This window comes from Colius striatus, chromosome 6, assembly GCF_028858725.1.
Source record: "Colius striatus isolate bColStr4 chromosome 6, bColStr4.1.hap1, whole genome shotgun sequence".
In the NCBI taxonomy this organism is placed as follows: domain Eukaryota; kingdom Metazoa; phylum Chordata; class Aves; order Coliiformes; family Coliidae; genus Colius; species Colius striatus.
The window spans coordinates 47,519,218-47,539,608 of NC_084764.1; the positions used below are offsets into that span (position 1 = coordinate 47,519,218).

General features: G+C 62.0%; 1 protein-coding gene across 1 annotated transcript in view; it reads right to left on the reverse strand.

Annotated features, from left to right (window-relative positions):
* Positions 1-572: 572 nt before the first annotated feature.
* LOC133625678 (leucine-rich repeat-containing protein 14-like) overlaps positions 573-20,391 on the reverse strand; it is a 33,017-nt gene continuing 13,198 nt past the window's right edge. The window contains 6 exon segments of the mRNA XM_061998845.1: positions 573-1,214; positions 2,198-2,313; positions 2,315-2,596; positions 9,994-10,078; positions 10,549-10,685; positions 10,769-10,848. Coding sequence (XP_061854829.1) covers positions 683-1,214; positions 2,198-2,313; positions 2,315-2,596; positions 9,994-10,078; positions 10,549-10,685; positions 10,769-10,848 — 1,232 coding nt within the window. The 3' untranslated portion in view covers positions 573-682.

A 20,391-nucleotide genomic window follows, 5' to 3' on the forward strand; every position in this document is an offset into this window, starting at 1 on the left:
GCCCCGGGCGAGGAGGAGGAGGAGGAGGCAGAGCTGGTGTTCAGCCACACCGTGTGGCTGATGCTGTGGTGAGGTGGGCGTTGCCGGTGCCAGGGATGTGGGTGTTGTGTGTGGGTCCCCCCAGACCTGATCACTCTGACTCCCTGGCTGTGGCTGAGAGGGTCGGTCTCTGCTGCCAAGTTAAAAGCTACAGGCCAAGAGGAAAGGGGCTCAGGGTGCCCCAGGGGAGGTTGAGGCTGGAGCTGAGGCAGAACTGTTTCCCTGAGAGGGGTGTCAGCCCCTGTGCCAGGCTGCCCAGGGAGCTGGGGGAGTGCCCAGCCCTGGAGGGGTCCCAGAGCCGTGGGGCTGAGGTGCTTGAGGGCCGTGGCTCAGTGGTGCCTGTGGCACTGTGGGGTCAGGGTTGGACTCCAGCAGCTCAAAGGGCTTTTCCATCTGTAATGATTCTCTGGTCAGTGCCCTGTGTGCCAGAACAGCAGCCAGCTCTCTCCTTGGTCCATTAAAAGCAGAAGAGCTCCATCCCCTCCGCTGAGCTCTGCCACTTCCTCCTGCCAAGCATCCCAGGAGGACTTGGGTTAATCGGGCAAGGTGGGGTTGGCTTTAATGAACTCACCATAACCGAGTGGCACAGCCCAGAGCCCGGCACAGCGCCCCGAGGTGAAGCTTCCCTGGGGGGGGGGGGATGCTACAAGCTGAAGTAGTCGATGGCTCCGTAGCGCTGGAGGCTGGTCGTCCACACGGCGTCTGCTCTACCCGCGCTCGCCAGCAGCCGGCACAGCTCCGCCGGGAAACCCTCCTCCCCCTGCGTGGGGGTGTGGTGGCCGGAGCCCCGCGGCGGCTGCGAGTAGCCCACGAGGCGCAGGTCGGGCAGGGCCGCGCAGGGCCGGGCCAGGCCGCCCAGCGCCGCCGCGCTCAGGGGGGTGCCGAGGAGACCGAGGCAGCGCAGGCGGCGGCAGCGGCGCAGCGGCGGCAGCAGCAGCTCCAGCTCCGCGTCCCCCAGCTGACACTCCAGCAGCTCCAGCTGCAGCAGCGAGCACGAAGCGGCTTCCAGCAGCGTCCGCAAGGGTTGCAGGAGGCTGGGGGACGTGAGGTTGTGGCCGCTCAGGTCCAGCTGGAGCAGGGAGGGCGCGTGGAGGCTCGAGGACAGGAAGATGAGGTCGGAGGGGAGCAGGCAGCAGAAGGCCAGCGCCAGACTCTCCAGGGGAGTCTGCAGCTCGCTGGGAGGACAGGATGGGGTGGCAGAGTGGGGAACCCCCAAAGCACCCCCAAACCACCACGAGGCTCCCCCACCTCCAAATCCCCTGAGGCCTTCCCCAAACCAGCCACAGACCCCTAAAACCCTGAGGCTGCCCAAATTCCACCCCCAGGATCCCCCAAAATCCCTCAGCTCCCCCAAAGTCTCCCCCAACCCCCGTGAGGTATCCCCAAACCTCCTGAGACCAGCCCCCTGAGCTGAGGCAGAGCTGCTCTGGGACTCCATCTCCTCATAAGTGTAGACAGTTGCACAGTGCCAAACTGGGCAACTCCCCTAAAACCCCCTGAGCCAAGGCAGAGCTGCTGTGGGACTCCATCCCCTCTTAAATCTTTGCCCACAGGGTGTAGACAGTTCCCCAATGCCAAACCCCAACCCCAAAACACCCTGAGGCTGCCCAAAACATCTTCAGGCACCCCAAACCCCTCTTTTATGCCTCCCCTGAGCTGAGGCAGAGCTGCTGTGGGACTCCATCCCCTCTTAAATCTTTGCCCAAGGGGCAAATGCCAAACCTTCCAAACCTTCCCCCCAAAACACCCTGAGCCCCCCCAAAACCCCCTGAGACCAGCCCCCTGAGGTGAGGCACAGCTGCTGTGGGACTCCCATCTCCTCTTAAATCTTTGCCCACGGGGCAAATGCCAAACCTTCCCCCCAAAACCCCCTGAGACCAGCCCCCTGAGCTGAGGCAGAGCTGCTGTGGGACTCCATCCCCTCTTAAATCTTTGCTCACAGGGCAAATGCCAAACCTTCCAAACCCTCTCCCCAAAACCCCCTGAGACCAACCCCTGAGGTAGTGCAGAGCTACTGTTGGACTCCAGCCCCTCTTAAATCTGCCCCCACAGGGTGTGGGTGATGCCCCAATGCCACCCCCCCCCCCCCCCACACACACATTCCCTCCCGCTGCAGCGTGTGAAGGTTTTGGAGTCCCTCCCCCAGCGGGCAGCTTACCCCAGGAGCTGCCTGAGTCTCCCAGAAAGCCTGGAGGAGTACAAATCGAGTTCCTTGAGGGCAGGCAGGGCCCGGAGGTGAGCGGCCAAGCAGCGGATGCCGGCGTCCGTGCCCGGGGGCCGTGCGGCGCACGTCCACGTTGCTGTAGGGCAGCTTGAGGCTGCGCAGCGCGGGGAAGCGGCCGAGGTGAGGCAGCACTGCGCACAGCCCCGCCAGCCCCAGGTTGTTGAAGCGTGAAACAACTCTGCGGACGGCGGCAGGCTCCAGGGAGTCCAGCAGGGAGACGACGGTGGAGACGGAGAGCTCCTCGGCGTGGAAGTCGCGGCAGAGCAGGCGCAGGGGGGTGCAGGGCGAGCAGAGGGCGGCGCGCAGCAATAGGCGCGTAGCAATAGGGCACCCCTAAGCCAGCCCCCATCAATAGGGCATCCTATAGCACCCCTAAGCCAGCCCCCATCAATAGGGCATCCTATAGCACCCCTAAGCCAGCCCCCATCAATAGGGCATCTTAGAGCACCCCTAAGCCAGCTCCCATCAATAGGGCATCCTATAGCACCCCTAACCCAGCCCCCATCAATAGGGCATCCTATAGCACCCCTAAGCCAGCCCCCATCAATAGGGCATCCTATAGCACCCCTAACCCAGCCCCCATCAATAGGGCATCCTATAGCACCCCTAAGCCAGCCCCCATCAATAGGGCATCCTATAGCACCCCTAAGCCAGCCCCCATCAATAGGGCATCCTATAGCACCCCTAACCCAGCCCCCATCAATAGGGCATCCTATAGCACCCCTAAGCCAGCCCCTATCAATAGGGCATCCTATAGCACCCCTAAGCCAGCCCCCATCAATAGGGCATCCTATAGCACCCCTAACCCAGCCCCCATCAATAGGGCATCCTATAGCACCCCTAAGCCAGCCCCCATCAATAGGGCATCCTATAGCACCCCTAAGCCAGCCCCCATCAATAGGGCATCCTGTAGCACCCCTAAGCCAGCCCCCATCAATAGGGCATCTTAGAGCACCCCTAACCCAGACCCCATCAATAGGGCATCCTATAGCACCCCTAACCCAGCCCCCATCAATAGGGCATCCTATAGCACCCCTAAGCCAGCCCCCATCAATAGGGCATCCTATAGCACCCCTAAGCCAGCCCCCATCAATAGGGCATCCTGTAGCACCCCTAAGCCAGCCCCCATCAATAGGGCATCTTAGAGCACCCCTAACCCAGACCCCATCAATAGGGCATCCTATAGCACCCCTAACCCAGACCCCATCAATAGGGCATCCTATAGCACCCCTAACCCAGCCCTCTATCTATAGGGCATCCTATAGCACCCCTAACCCAGCCCCCATCAATAGGGCATCCTATAGCACCCCTAACCCAGCCCTCTATCTATAGGGCATCCTATAGCACCCCTAAGCCAGCCCCCATCAATAGGGCATCCTGTAGCACCCCTAACCCAGACCCCATCAATAGGGCATCCTATAGCACCCCTAACCCAGCCCCCATCAATAGGGCATCCTATAGCACCCCTAACCCAGCCCTCTATCTATAGGGCATCCTATAGCACCTCTAATCCAGCCCCCATCAATAGGGCATCCTATAGCACCCCTAACCCAGCCCTCTATCTATAGGGCATCCTATAGCACCCCTAAGCCAGCCCCCATCAATAGGGCATCCTATAGCACCCCTAACCCAGCCCCCATCAATAGGGCATCCTATAGCACCCCTAAGCCAGCCCTCTATCTATAGGGCATCCTATAGCACCCCTAAGCCAGCCCCCATCAATAGGGCATCCTATAGCACCCCTAAGCCAGCCCCCATCAATAGGGCATCTTAGAGCACCCCTAACCCAGACCCCATCAATAGGGCATCTTAGAGCACCCCTAACCCAGCTCTTTATCTATAGGGCATCCTATAGCACCTCTAATCCAGCCCCCCATCAATAGGGCACCCCACAGCACCCCTAGATCTGCACCTCATCAATAGGGTACCCCTAACCCAGACCTCTCTCAATAGGACCTCCCATAGCACTCCTAACCCTATCCCCCATTAATAGGGCACCCTATAGCACTCCTAACCCAGCTCCCCATCAATAGGGAACTCCAGGGCAGGACCCATGACCCACCCCTCTTAATGAGGGGTACCCTCAGCACCCCATAAAGGAAGCCTACAGCAGGATCTCCAACACCCCCCTTCCCTCCCTGGGCCCCCCTGTGCTGCCCTCACACCCCTCGACCCCCCTCAGCTGCCCTCACCCCCCCTCGATCCCCAGGGTCCCCTTCAGCTGCCCTCACGCCCCCCAATCCCTGGGGTCTCCCTCAGCTGCCCTCACGCCCCCAGTCCCTGGGGACCCCTTCAGCTGCCCTCACGCCCCCCAATCCCCGGGGACCCCTCAGCTGCCCTCACGACCCCAATCCCCGGGGACCCCTCAGCTGCCCTCACGCCCCCCAGTCCCCGGGGACCCCTCAGCTGCCCTCACGCCCCCAGTCCCCGGGGACCTCTCAGATGCCCTCACGCCCCCCAATCCCCGGGATCCCCCTCAGCTGCCCTCACGCCCCCAGTCCCCGGGGACCCCTCAGCTCCCCTCACGCCCCCCAATCCCCGGGATCCCCCTCAGCTGCCCTCACGCCCCCAATCCCTGAGGCCCCCCTCAGCTGCCCTCACGCCCCCAATCCCCGGGATCCACCTCAGCTGCCCTCACGCCCCCAATCCCCGGGATCCCCCTCAGCTACCCTCACGCCCCACAATCCCCGGGGACCCCTCAGCTCACCTCCCGCCCCCAGTCCCCGGGGACCCCTCAGCTCACCTCCCGCCCGCCGCCCCGCTCCCGCCGGGCCCCTCACGGCCGCGCTTCCAGGCATGCGCACTGCACCCCGGCACCGCCCCTCCGCCAATCAGAGCGAGAGTTTCACCACGGAAGGCGGGCCCGGCGTCGTTACTAGGTGCCGCCTGCCATCCTCGCCCGCCCATTGGCTGCCGCCGTGTCTGTCATCGCTTCCTCCCTTCTTATTGGCTGAAGGGCGGCGGCAGCGGGAAGTTCGATCTGAGCCCCAGACGCTGCGGTCCCTGCGCGGCTCCGGGAGGTCTCGGATCGCCCCGGGCCGGGGAACGGCCCCGCTCCGCACGCCATGGAGCGGCAGCGGGAGGTCAAGGCCCTGCTGAAGAGCTGGGAAGCGGCTTTTGTCCGGGAGCAGCGGAGGAAGCCCGGCCAGGTGCCCGCTGCGGGGGGCGGGGATGGGGAGGGGCGGCGGGGCAAAGTGGGGTTTTAATGGGGTTCTGAGGGGAAAGGTGGAGTTTTGAGAGGAAAAGTGAGGGGTTTTGTGAATTTCTGAGGAACAAGTGGAATTTGGAGGAGCTTGGAGGGGAAAAGTGGGGTTTTGGTGGAGTGTTGAGGGGAAAAGTGGGGGTTTGGTGGACTTGTGAGATACAAGTGGGATTTCAGTGGAGCTCTGAGGGGAAAAGTGGGGGTTTTGTGGAGTGTTGAGAAGAAAAGGGGTTTTAGTGGAGTTCTGAGTGAACAAGTGGCGATTTGGAGGATTTTTGAGTCTAAAGGTAAGTTTTTGGTGCGGTTCTGAGGGGAAAAATGGGTTTGGGCAGAGTTTTGAGGGCAACAGTGGGTTTTACTGGAGTTTTGAGGGGAAAAGTGGGGGTTTGGTGGAGGTTTGAGGGGAAAAGTGTTTTTTTGTGGGGTTCTGAGGGGAATAAAGGTTTTTGTAGAGCTTTAAGGAGAAAAGAGTGGGGTTGGTGGTCTGCTGAGGGGGAACAGTGGAGATTGGTGGGGTTCTGAGGGGAAAAGTGCGGGCTTGGTGGAGCCTGGAGTAGAAAAGTGGAGGTTCGGTGGGGTTTTGAGGGTGAAAGTGGGGTTTTGATGGGGTTCTGAGGGGAAAAGTGGAGTTTTGGTGGAGTGTTGAGGGGAAAAGTGGGTTTTTTTTGTGGAGTGTTGAGAAGAACAGTGGGTTTTACTGGAGTTTGGAATGAAAAAGTGAGGGTTTTGGTGGAGTGTTGAGGGGAAAAGGGGTTTTAGTGGAGTTTGGAGTGAAAAAGTGGCGATTTGGTGGATTTTTGAGGGTAAAAGTAGGTTTTTGGTGTGGTTCTGAGGGGAAAAATGGGTTTTGGTGGAGTTTTAAGGAGAAAAGAGTGGGGTTGGTTGTCTGGTGAGGGGGAACAGTGGAGATTGGTGGGGTTCTGAGGGGAAAAGTGCGGGCTTGGTGGAGTCTGGAGTTGAAAAGTGGAGGTTCGGTGGGGTTTTGAGGGCGAAAGTGGGTTTTTGATGGGGTTCTGAGGGGAAAAGTGGAGTTTTGGTGGAGTTTTGAGAGGAAAAGAGGGGAGTTTGTGAATTTCTGAGGAACAAGTGGGAATTGGGAGGAGCTTGGAGGGGAAAAGTGGGGTTTTGGTGGAGTGTTGAGGGGAAAAGTGGGGGTTTGGTGGATTTCTGAGATACAAGTGCGATTTTAGTGGAGCTCTGAGGGGAAAAGTGGGGGTTTTGTGGAGTGTTGAGAAGAAAAGGGGTTTTAGTGGAGTTCTGAGTGAACAAGTGGCGATTTGGAGGATTTTTGAGGGTAAAAGTAAGTTTTTGATGTGGTTCTGAGGGGAAAAATGGATTTTGGCAGAGTTTTGAGGGCAAAAGTGGAGGGTTTGTGGACTTCTGAGGAACAAGTGGGAATTTGGAGGAGCTTTGAGGGTATAAATGAAGTTTTGGTGGAGTTTTCAGATGAAAAGTGGAGTTTTGGTGGAGTGTTGAGGGAAAAAGTGGGGTTTTGGTAGAGCTTGGAGTGAAAAAGTGGGGGGTTGGTGGGTTTTTGAGAGTAAAAGTGGGGGTTTGGTGGGGTTTTGAGGGGAAAATGGGTTTTTTGTAGAGTTTTAAGGAGAAAAGAGTGGGATTGGTGGTCTGCTGAGGGGGAACAGTGGAGATTGGTGGGGTTCTGAGGGGAAAAGTGCAGGCTTGGTGGAGTCTGGAGTGGAAAAGTGGAGGTTTGGTGGGGTTTTGAGGGCGAAATTGGGTTTTTGATGGGGTTCTGAGGGGAAAAGTGGAGTTTTGGTGGAGTTTTCAGATGAAAAGTGGGGTTTTTTGTGGAGTGTTGAGAAGAACAGTGGGTTTTACTGGAGTTTGGAGTGAAAAAGTGGGGATTTGATGAATTTTTGAGAGTAAAAGTAGGTTTTCGGTGTGGATCTGAGGTGAAAATGAGTTTTTGTGGGGTTTTAAGGGGAAAAGTAAGGTTCTGGTGGAGTGTTGAGGGCAAAAGTGGGGTTTTGGTGAGATTCTGAGAGGAAAGAATTGGGTTTTGATGGTGTTGTGGGGAGAAAGTGGGATTGTGGTGTAGTCTTGAGAGGAAAACTGGGTTTTGGCAGAGTTTTGAGGGCAAAAGTGGGGGATTTGTGGACTTCTGAGGAACAAGTGGGAATTAGGAGGAACTTTGAGGGGGAAAGTGAAGTTTTGGTGGAGTGTTGAGGGAAAAAGTGGGGTTTTGGTGGAGCTTGGAGTTAAAATTGGCTGTTCAATGGGTTTTTGAGGGCGAAAGTGGATTTTTGATGGGATTCTGAGGGGGAAAATGGATTTTTTGGTGGAGTTTTAAGTGGAAAAGTGGAGGTTTGAGAAGAAAAGTGGGGATTTGGTGGACTTAAGAGGAACAAGTGGGATTTTGGAGGAGCTTTGAGGGGAAAAGTGGAGTTTTGGTGGGGTTTTTAGATTAAAAGTGTGGGTTTGGTGTATTTTTAAGGGCAAATGTGGGATTTTGTGGACTTTGGAGTGGTAAGGTGTGGGTTTGGTGGATATTTGGGGCAAAAGCGGGGTGTCTTGTGGTTCTGAGGGAAAAAGAGAGGGTTTGGTGGTCCACTGAAAGGAAAATGAGTTTTTGTGGAGTTTTAAGGGGAAAAGTGGGGTTTTGGTGGGGTTTTAAGATGAAAAATGCAGTTTTGGTGGAGTTTTCAGATGAAAAGTGGAGTTTTGGCTGCCCTCACTCCCCCCCAATCTCCGGGGTCCCCTTCAGCTGCCCTCACGCCCCCCCAATCTCCGGGGTCCCCTTCAGCTGCCCACACCCCCCCCAATCCCTGGGGTCCCCTTCAGCTGCCCTCACGCCCCCCCAATCCCCGGGGACCCCTCAGCTGCCCACACACTCCCCCAATCCCTGAGGCCCCCCTCAGCTCCCCTCACGCCCCCCCAATCCCCGGGGACCCCTCAGCTGCCCTCACGCCCCCCAATCCCCGGGGTCCTCCTCAGCTGCCCTCACGCCCCCCACAATCCCCGGGGACCCCTCAGCTGCCCTCACGCCCCCCACAATCCCCGGGATCCCCCTCAGCTGCCCTCACGCCCCCAATCCCTGAGGCCCCCCTCAGCTGCCCTCACCCCCCACAATCCCCGGGGACCCCTCAGCTGCCCTCACGCCCCCCAGTCCCCGGGGACCCCTCAGCTCACCTCCCGCCCCCAGTCCCCGGGGACCCCTCAGCTCACCTCCCGCCCGCCGCCCCGCTCCCGCCGGGCCCCTCACGGCCGCGCTTCCAGGCATGCGCACTGCACCCCGGCACCGCCCCTCCGCCAATCAGAGCGAGAGTTTCACCACGGAAGGCGGGCCCGGCGTCGTTACTAGGTGCCGCCTGCCATCCTCGCCCGCCCATTGGCTGCCGCCGTGTCTGTCATCGCTTCCTCCCTTCTTATTGGCTGAAGGGCGGCGGCAGCGGGAAGTTCGATCTGAGCCCCAGACGCTGCGGTCCCTGCGCGGCTCCGGGAGGTGGAGTTTTCAGATGAAAAGTGGAGTTTTGGTGGAGTGTTGAGTGGAAAAGTGTGGTTTTAGTGGACCTTGGAGTGAAAAAGTGGAGATTTGGTGGGTTTTTGAGGGCAAAAGTGCGTTTTTTGTGGGATTCTGAGGAGAAAAAGGTTTTTTTGTAGAGTTTTAAGGAGAAAAGAGGGACGTTGGAGTTCTGCTGAGTTGGAAAAGATGCAGATTGGTGGGGTTCTGAGGCACCAGTGGGATTTTGGGGGAGCTTGGAGGGGAAAAGTGGAGTTTTGTTGGTGTTTTCAGATGACAAGTGTGCTTTTAGTGGATTTTGGAGTGAAAAAGTGGGGGGTTGGTGGATATTTGAGGGCAAAGGTGGGTTTTTGATGGGGTTCTGAGGGGAAGATGGGTTTTTGTGGAGTGTTGAGGGGAAAAGTGGTGCTTTGGTGGGGTTCTGACGAAAAAGTTGGGCTTTGGTGTAGTTTTGAGGGGAAAAGTGAGCTTTTTGTGAGTTTTGAAGGGAAATGTTGGGGTTTGGTGGAGTTTTAAGGGGGAAAAAGTGGGATTTTGGTGGAGTTCTGAGGGGAAAATTGGGGAGGTGATTTGAGGGAAAAAAAGTAGTGTTTTTGTGGTGGTGTTTGGACAAAAAGATAGAATATTGGGGTTTTGGTGGTGAAATCTCTACCAGGAGGCTGCAGTGAGCTGGAGGTCGGTCTCTGCTCCCAGCTAGTGAGTGACAGGCCAAGAGGAAAGGGGCTCAGGGTGCCCCAGGGGAGGTTGAGGCTGGAGCTGAGGCAGAACTGTTTCCCTGAGAGGGGTGTCAGCCCCTGTGCCAGGCTGCCCGGGAGCTGGGGGAGTGCCCAGCCCTGGAGGGACCCCAAAGCCCTGGAGCTGAGGTGCTGAGGGCTGTGGGTCAGTGGTGGCCGTGGCAGGGTGAGGGCTCAGGGCTGGGCTCCAGCAGCTCAAAGGGCTTTTCTAACTCAAATGATTCTGTGGTTTGCTACCTGCAGCTGTGGCATCATCACAGATGCCAGTCCTGGGTCGCTCAGCACCATCTGCTGCCACGGCCTCCGCGGCCGCTACGTCACCGTCACCATCCTGGGCCGGGAGGAGCAGTTCACTCTCTGTGAGGTCGAGGTCTACACTGTCCACCCCGAGCCATGACGGGCTTTTAAGGGGGACAAGGTGAGGAGTTTCCCCCCTGGCACCAGGACCCTCTGACATCAGATGCCCCTGGAGGCTCCCTGTCGTCAGAACCACCCTAATAAACATCCCCACGGGGCCTCTTTGTACATCACCATCCCCATCCCATAGGCTCCAGAGGACCATGGCATCACCATCCCCACCCCGTGGGCTCCACAGGACCATGGCATCACCATCCCCACCCCGTGGGCTCCACAGAACCATGGCATCACCATCCCCACCCCGTGGGCTCCACAGGACCATGGCATCACCATCCCCATCCCATAGGCTCCAGAGGACCATGGCATCACCATCCCAACCCCACGGGACCTCCAGCCTCTTTCCATCACCACCCTTGAGGCCCATGGGGTTCCACCATCCTCATCCCCACTCTGTGGCTCCCCAGGACCTGTGGTGGCCACCTTGGGGTGGGGGTGGCCGTGGGAGGTCACTCACTCGCCCGTGAAGCCTTTGGAGATGGAGTGGAAGGAGGTGAGTTCCACCGAGTCCAGGTAGGGCGGCCCCATCTCTGTCAGCACCTTCCTGAAGGAGTGGAAGGCCGAACCCTCAGCATACACGTTGTCCTGGTACACCTGGAGGAGGGGGGAAACTGGTGGGGTTACCTAGATGTTGGGGTCCACCTCACATACCCCCCGAGTCTGAGGGTCCCACTCACCTCGTCAGCCATGAGGAAGAGCCTCTCCTCGAAGGCGAATTTGATGACGGCCTCAATGCACTGACGGCTCTGGACCTGCCCTGGGAGGGGGGAGAAGGGGGGAGGTTGGCATAGCGGAGTGGGGGGGTCCAGTCCCACTCCCACCATGGGTTTGGGGGGCCCAGTCCTGCTCCTGATGGGTTTTGGGGGGCTCAATCCCTTTTCCTGATAGGTTTGGGGGCCCAGTCTTGCTCCCTATGGGTTTGGGGTATGGGCTCAGCCCCACTCCTGATGGGTTTTAGGGGACTCAGTCTAGTTTCCCATGGGTATGGGGGGGCTTAGACCCCCTCTCCTGATAGGTTTGGGGGACCCAAACTGCCTCCCTATAGATTTGGGAGGAGAGTCATCCCCACTCCTGATGGGTTTGGGGGGGCTTAGCCCCTGCTCCTGATGGGTTTTGGGGCCTTCACCCCACTCCTGATGGATTTGAGGGGACTCAGTCCCACTTCCTATGGCTTTTGGAGGGTCTCAACCCAGTTCTTGGGTATGTTTTGGAGGTCTTAGTAGGACCAGTAAAGCACTGGGGGTCTCAGAATGGGACTGGGAGGGCACTGGGAGCTCACAGCCCTGGTACCAGAAGTCCCATCCCAACCTCAGGGTCCCATCCCAACCTCAGGGTCCCATCCCAGTCCCAGGGTCCCATCCCAGTCCCAGGGTCCCATCCCAGTCCCAGGATCCCATCCCACCCCTGGGGTCCAATCCCACCCCTGGGGTCCCATCCCAGTCTCATCCCACCCCTGGAGTCCCATCCCAGTCCTATCCCGTCCCACCCCTGGGGTCCCATCCCACCCCTGGGGTCCCATCCCATCCTGTCCCATCCCATCCCACCCCACCCCTGGGGTCCCATCCCACCCCTGGAGACTCATCCCATCCCTGTGGTCCCATCCCATCCCACCCCTGCGGTCCCAACCAGTCCCATCCCATCCCAAACCTGGGGTCCCATCCCACCCCTGGGGTCCCATCCCATCCCACCCCTGGGGTCCCATCCCATCCCACCCCTGGGGTCCCATCCCATCCCACCCCTGGTTTCCCATCCAGTCCCATCCCACCCCTAGGGTCCCATCCCATCCCATCCCACCCCTGGGGTCCGATCCCATCCCACCCCTGGGGTCCGATCCCATCCCACCCCTGGGGTCCCATCCCACCCCTGGGGTCCCATCCCACCCCTGGGGTCCCATCCAGTCCCATCCAATCCCATCCCATCCCACCCCTGGGGTCCCATCCCATCCCACCCCTGGGGTCCCATCCCATCCCACCCCTGGGGTCCCATCCCACCCCTGGGGACTCATCCCATCCCACCCCTGGTGTCCCATCACATCCCATCCCAACCCTAGGGTCCCATCCCCTCCCAACCCTTGGGTCCCATCCAGTCCCATCCCATCCCAACCCTGGAGACCCATCCCATCCCTGAAGTCCTATCCCTGGGGTCCCATCCCAACCTAGGGTCCCGTCCCACCCCTGGGGTCCCATCCCATCCCTGGGTTCCCATCCCATCCCACCCCTGGGGTCCCAACCAGTCCCAACCCATCCCACCCCTGGGGCCCCATCCCACCCCTGGGGCCCCATCCCACCCCTGGGGACTCATCCCATCCCTGTGGTCCCATCCCATCCCACCACTGGGGTCGCATGCCATCCCATCCCACCCCTGGGATCCCATCCAGTCCCATCCCAATCCTGGGGTCCTATCCCACCCCTGAACTCCAATCCTTGGGGTCCCATCCAAACCTCAGGGTCCAATCCCACCCCTGGGGTCCCAGCCCTGTGGTCACATCCCACCCCTGGGGTCCCATCCCAGTCCTATCCCATCCCACCCCTGAGGTCCCAGCCCTGGGGTCCCATCCAGTCCCATCCCATTCCATCCCATCCCACCCCTGGGGTCCCATCCCACCCCTGGGGTCCCATCCCACCCCTGGGGTCCCGTCCCACCCCTGGGGTCCCGTCCCGTCAGGTCCCACCACTGGGGTCCCATCCCATCCCACCCTTGGGGACTCATCCCACCCCTGGGGTCCCATCCCATCCAATCCCACCCCTGGGTTCCCATCCCATCCCAACCCTGGGGTCCAATCCAGTACCATCCCATCCCATTCCATCCGACCCCTGGAGTCCCATCCCACCCCTACGGACCAATCCCAACTCTGGGGTCCCATCCCACCCCACCCCTGGGGTCCCATCCCATCCCTGGGTTCCCATCCCATCCCACCCCTGGGATCCCAACCAGTCCCATCCCAAACCTGGGGTCCCATCCCATCCCACCCCTCGGGCCCCATCCCACCCCTGAGGCCCCATTCCATCCCTAGGGTCCCATCCCATCCCACCCCTGGGGTCCCATCTCACCCCTGGGGACTCATCCCACCCCTGGCGTCCCATCCCATCCTGTCCCATCCCATCCCACCCCTGGGGTCCCATCCCACCCCTGGAGACTCATCCCATCCCTGAGGTCCCATCCCATCCCACCCCTGGGGTCCCATCCCATCCCAACCCTGGAGACCCATCCCATCCCTGAAGTCCTATCCCTGGGGTCCCATCCCAACCTAGGGTCCCGTCCCACCCCTGGGATCCCATCCCATCCCTGGGTTCCCATCCCATCCCACCCCTGGGGTCCCAACCAGTCCCAACCCATCCCAAACCTGGGGTCCCATCCCATCCCACCCCTGGGGCCCCATCCCACCCCTGGGGCCCCATCCCATCCCTAGGGTCCCATCCCACCCCTGGGGACTCATCCCATCCCTGTGGTCCCATCCCATCCCACCACTGGGGTCGCATGCCATCCCATCCCACCCCTGGGATCCCATCCAGTCCCATCCCACCCCTGGGGTCCCATCCCACCCCTGGGGTCCCATCCCACCCCTGGGGTCCCATCCAGTCCCATCCAATCCCATCCCATCCCACCCCTGGGGTCCCATCCCATCCCACCCCTGGGGTCCCATCCCACCCCTGGGGACTCATCCCATCCCACCCCTGGTGTCCCATCACATCCCATCCCAACCCTAGGGTCCCATCCCCTCCCAACCCTTGGGTCCCATCCAGTCCCATCCCATCCCAACCCTGGAGACCCATCCCATCCCTGAAGTCCTATCCCTGGGGTCCCATCCCAACCTAGGGTCCCGTCCCACCCCTGGGGTCCCATCCCATCCCTGGGTTCCCATCCCATCCCACCCCTGGGGTCCCAACCAGTCCCAACCCATCCCACCCCTGGGGCCCCATCCCACCCCTGGGGCCCCATCCCACCCCTGGGGACTCATCCCATCCCTGTGGTCCCATCCCATCCCACCACTGGGGTCGCATGCCATCCCATCCCACCCCTGGGATCCCATCCAGTCCCATCCCAATCCTGGGGTCCTATCCCACCCCTGAACTCCAATCCTTGGGGTCCCATCCAAACCTCAGGGTCCAATCCCACCCCTGGGGTCCCAGCCCTGTGGTCACATCCCACCCCTGGGGTCCCATCCCAGTCCTATCCCATCCCACCCCTGAGGTCCCAGCCCTGGGGTCCCATCCAGTCCCATCCCATTCCATCCCATCCCACCCCTGGGGTCCCATCCCACCCCTGGGGTCCCATCCCACCCCTGGGGTCCCGTCCCGTCAGGTCCCACCACTGGGGTCCCATCCCATCCCACCCTTGGGGACTCATCCCACCCCTGGGGTCCCATCCCATCCAATCCCACCCCTGGGTTCCCATCCCATCCCAACCCTGGGGTCCAATCCAGTACCATCCCATCCCATTCCATCCGACCCCTGGAGTCCCATCCCACCCCTACGGACCAATCCCAACTCTGGGGTCCCATCCCACCCCACCCCTGGGGTCCCATCCCATCCCTGGGTTCCCATCCCATCCCACCCCTGGGATCCCAACCAGTCCCATCCCAAACCTGGGGTCCCATCCCATCCCACCCCTCGGGCCCCATCCCACCCCTGAGGCCCCATTCCATCCCTAGGGTCCCATCCCATCCCACCCCTGGGGTCCCATCTCACCCCTGGGGACTCATCCCACCCCTGGCGTCCCATCCCATCCTGTCCCATCCCACCCCACCCCTGGGGTCCCATCCCACCCCTGGAGACTCATCCCATCCCTGAGGTCCCATCCCATCCCACCCCTGGGGTCCCATCCCATCCCAACCCTGGAGACCCATCCCATCCCTGAAGTCCTATCCCTGGGGTCCCATCCCAACCTAGGGTCCCGTCCCACCCCTGGGATCCCATCCCATCCCTGGGTTCCCATCCCATCCCACCCCTGGGGTCCCAACCAGTCCCAACCCATCCCAAACCTGGGGTCCCATCCCATCCCACCCCTGGGGCCCCATCCCACCCCTGGGGCCCCATCCCACCCCTGGGGCCCCATCCCACCCCTGGGGCCCCATCCCATCCCTGGGGTCCCATCCCACCCCTGGGGACTCATCCCATCCCTGTGGTCCCATCCCATCCCACCACTGGGGTCGCATGCCATCCCATCCCACCCCTGGGATCCCATCCAGTCCCATCCCAATCCTGGGGTCCCATCCCACCCCTGAACTCCAATCCTTGGGGTCCCATCCAAACCTCAGGGTCCAATCCCACCCCTGGGGTCCCAGCCCTGTGGTCACATCCCACCCCTGGGGTCCCATCCCAGTCCTATCCCATCCCACCCCTGAGGTCCCACCCCTGGGGTCCCATCCCAGCCCTGGGGTCCCATCCAGTCCCATCCCATTCCATCCCATCCCACCCCTTGGGTCCCATCCCACCCCTGGGGACTCATCCCACCCCTGGGGTCCCATCCCATCCTGTCCCATCCCACCCCACCCCTGGGGTCCCATCCCACCCCTGGAGACTCATCCCACCCCTGCGGTCCCAACCAGTCCCATCCCCTCCCAAACCTGGGGTCCCATCTCACCCCTGGCGCCCCATCCCACCCCTGGGGCCCCATCTCATCCCATCCCACCCCTGGGGACTCATCCCAACCCTGGGGTCCCATCCAGTCCCATGCCATCCCACCCCTGGGGACCCATCACATCCCATCCCACCCCTGGGGTCCCATCCCATCCCACCCCTGGCGACTCATCCCAGCCCTGGGGTCCCATCACATCCCATCCCACCCCTGGTTTCCCATCCAGTCCCATGCCATCCCACCCCTGGGGTCCCAACCGATCCCACCCCTAGGGTCCCAACCGATCCCACCCCTGGGGTCCGATCCCAACCCTGGGGTCCCAGCCGGTCCCATCCCATCCCACCCCTGAGGTCCCATCCCACCCCTGGGGTCCCATCCCATCCCACCACTGGGGTCCGATCCCATCTCCTCCCATCCCACCCCTGGGGACTCATCCCACCCCTGGGGTCCCATCCCAACCCTGGGGTCCCAACCAGTCCCATCCCCTCCCAAACCTGGGGTCCCATCTCACCCCTGGCGCCCCATCCCACCCCTGGGGCCCCATCTCATCCCATCCCACCCCTGGGGACTCATCCCAACCCTGGGGTCCCATCCAGTCCCATGCCATCCCACCCCTGGGGACCCATCACATCCCATCCCACCCCTGGGGTCCCATCACATCCCATCCCACCCCTGGGGTCCCATCCCATCCCACCCCTGGTTTCCCATCCAGTCCCATGCCATCCCAGCCCTGGGGTCCCATCCCAGCCCTGGGGTCCCATCCAGTCCCATCCCATTCCATCCCATCCCACCCCTGGGGTCCCATCCCATCCCACCCCTGGGGTCCCATCCCATCCCACCACTGGGGTCCCGTCCCGTCAGGTCCCACCACTGGGGTCCCATCCCATCCCACCCTTGGGGACTCATCCCACCCCTGGGGTCCCATCCCATCCAATCCCACCCCTGGGTTCCCATCCCATCCCAACCCTGGGGTCCAATCCAGTACCATCCCATCCCATTCCATCCGACCCCTGGAGTCCCATCCCACCCCTACGGACCAATCCCAACTCTGGGGTCCCATCCCACCCCACCCCTGGGGTCCCATCCCATCCCTGGGTTCCCATCCCATCCCACCCCTGGGATCCCAACCAGTCCCATCCCATCCCAAACCTGGGGTCCCATCCCATCCCACCCCTCGGGCCCCATCCCACCCCTGAGGCCCCATTCCATCCCTAGGGTCCCATCCCATCCCACCCCTGGGGTCCCATCTCACCCCTGGGGACTCATCCCACCCCTGGCGTCCCATCCCATCCTGTCCCATCCCACCCCACCCCTGGGGTCCCATCCCACCCCTGGAGACTCATCCCATCCCTGGGGTCCCATCCCACCCCTGGAGACTCATCCCATCCCTGGGGTCCCATCCCATCCCACCCCTGGGGTCCCATCCCATCACAACCCTGGAGACCCATCCCATCCCTGAAGTCCTATCCCTGGGGTCCCATCCCAACCTAGGGTCCCGTCCCACCCCTGGGGTCGCATCCCACCCCTGGGGTCCCATCCCAGTCTCATCCCACCCCTGGATTCCCATTCCAGTCCTATCCTATCCCACTCCTGAGGTCCCACCCCTGGGGTCCCATCCCAACCCTGGGTCCCATCCACTCCCATCCCATCCCACCCCTGGGGTCCCATCCCAACCCTGGGTCCCATCCACTCCCATCCCATCCCACCCCTGGGGTCCCATCCCAACCCTGGGTCCCATCCACTCCCATCCCATCCCACCCCTGGGGTCCCATCCCAGCCCTGGGGTCGCATCACATCCCACCCCTCGGGGTCCCATCCCAACCCTGGGGTCCCAGCCAGTCCCATCCCACCCCACCCCTGGGGTCCCATCCGATCCCTGAGGTCCCATCCCACCCGTGGGATCCCATCCCATCCATCCCATCCCATCCCTAGGGTCTCCTCCCATCCCACCCCTGGGGTCCCATCCGAACCCTGGTGTCCCATCCAATCGCATCCCATCCCACCCCTGGGGTCCCATCCCATCCCACCCCTGGGGACTCATCCCATCCCTGGGGTCCCATCACATCCCATCCCACCCCTGGGGTCCCATCCCAACCCTGGAGACCCATCCCACCCCTGAAGTCCTATCCCTGGGGTCCCAACCCAACCTAGGGTCCCATCCCACCCCTGGGGTCGCATCCCACCCCTGGGGTCCCATCCCAGTCTCATCCCACCCCTGGATTCCCATCCCAGTCCTATCCCATCCCACTCCTCAGGTCCCACCCCTGGGGTCCCATCCCACCCCTGGGGTCCCATCCCGTCTCACCCCTGGGGTCCCGTCCCACCCCTGAGGTCCCATCCCATCCCACCCCTGGGGTCCCATCCCACCACTGGAGACGCATCCCACATCTGGGGTCCCATCCCAAGCCTGGGGTCCCATCCATTCCCATCCAATCCCATCCCATCCCACCCCTGGGGTCCCATCCCATCCCACCCCTGGGGTCCCATCCCAGCCCTGGGGTCCCATCCAGTCCCATCCAATCCCATCCCACCCCTGGGGACTCATCCCAACCCTGGGGTCCCATCACATCCCATCCCACCCCTGGGGACTCATCCCAACCCTGGGGTCCCATCACATCCCATCCCACCCCTGGGGACTCCTCCCAGCCCTGGGGTCCCATCACATCCCATCCCACCCCTGGGGTCCCATCCCATCCCACCCCTGGGGTCCCATCCCATCCCACCCCTGGGGTCCCATCCCACCCCTGGAGACTCATCCCACCCCTGGGGTCCCAACCAGTCCCATCCCATCCCAAACCTGGGGTCCCATCCCACCCCTGGCGCCCCATCCCACCCCTGGGGCCCCATCCCATCCAATCCCACCCCTGGGGACTCATCCCAACCCTGGGGTCCCATCCAGTCCCATGCCATCCCACCCCTGGGGACCCATCACATCCCATCCCACCCCTGGGGTCCCATCCCATCCCACCCCTGGTTTCCCATCCAGTCCCATCCCATCCCACCACTAGGGTCCCAACCGATCCCACCCCTGGGGTCCCATCCTAACCCTGGGGTCCCAGCCAGTCCCATCCCATCCCACCCCTGGGGTCCCATCCCATCCCACCCCTGAGGTCCCATCCCACCCCTGGGGTCGCATCCCACCCCACCCCTGGGGTCCCATCCCATCCCTGGGTTCCCATCCCATCCCAGCCCTGGGGTCCCATCACATCCCATCCCAGCCCTGGGGTCCCATCACATCCCATCCCACCCCTGGGGTCCCATCCCATCCCACCCCTGGGGTCCCATCCCATCCCACCCCTGGGGTCCCATCCCACCCCTGGGGTCCCACCCAACCCTGGGGTCCCAGCCAGTCCCATCCCATCCCACCCCTGGGGTCCCATCCCATCCCACCCTTGGGGTCTCATCCCATCCCTGAGGTCCCATCCCACCCTTGGGATCCCATCCCATCCATCCTATCCCACCCTTAGGGTTCCCTCCCATCCCACCCCTGGGGTCCTATTCCATCCCCTCCCATCCCACCCCTGAAGTCCTATCCCTGGGGTCCCATCAAACCTCAGGGTCCCATCCCACCCTTGGGGACTCATCCCACCCCTGGGGTCCCATCCCATCCAATCCCACCCCTGGGTTCCCATCCCATCCCAACCCTGGGGTCCAATCCAGTACCATCCCATCCCATTCCATCCGACCCCTGGAGTCCCATCCCACCCCTACGGACCAATCCCAACTCTGGGGTCCCATCCCACCCCACCCCTGGGGTCCCATCCCATCCCTGGGTTCCCATCCCATCCCACCCCTGGGATCCCAACCAGTCCCATCCCATCCCAAACCTGGGGTCCCATCCCATCCCACCCCTCGGGCCCCATCCCACCCCTGAGGCCCCATTCCATCCCTAGGGTCCCATCCCATCCCACCCCTGGGGTCCCATCTCACCCCTGGGGACTCATCCCACCCCTGGCGTCCCATCCCATCCTGTCCCATCCCACCCCACCCCTGGGGTCCCATCCCACCCCTGGAGACTCATCCCATCCCTGGGGTCCCATCCCACCCCTGGAGACTCATCCCATCCCTGGGGTCCCATCCCATCCCACCCCTGGGGTCCCATCCCATCACAACCCTGGAGACCCATCCCATCCCTGAAGTCCTATCCCTGGGGTCCCATCCCAACCTAGGGTCCCGTCCCACCCCTGGGGTCGCATCCCACCCCTGGGGTCCCATCCCAGTCTCATCCCACCCCTGGATTCCCATTCCAGTCCTATCCTATCCCACTCCTGAGGTCCCACCCCTGGGGTCCCATCCCAACCCTGGGTCCCATCCACTCCCATCCCATCCCACCCCTGGGGTCCCATCCCAACCCTGGGTCCCATCCACTCCCATCCCATCCCACCCCTGGGGTCCCATCCCAACCCTGGGTCCCATCCACTCCCATCCCATCCCACCCCTGGGGTCCCATCCCAGCCCTGGGGTCGCATCACATCCCACCCCTCGGGGTCCCATCCCAACCCTGGGGTCCCAGCCAGTCCCATCCCACCCCACCCCTGGGGTCCCATCCGATCCCTGAGGTCCCATCCCACCCGTGGGATCCCATCCCATCCATCCCATCCCATCCCTAGGGTCTCCTCCCATCCCACCCCTGGGGTCCCATCCGAACCCTGGTGTCCCATCCAATCGCATCCCATCCCACCCCTGGGGTCCCATCCCATCCCACCCCTGGGGACTCATCCCA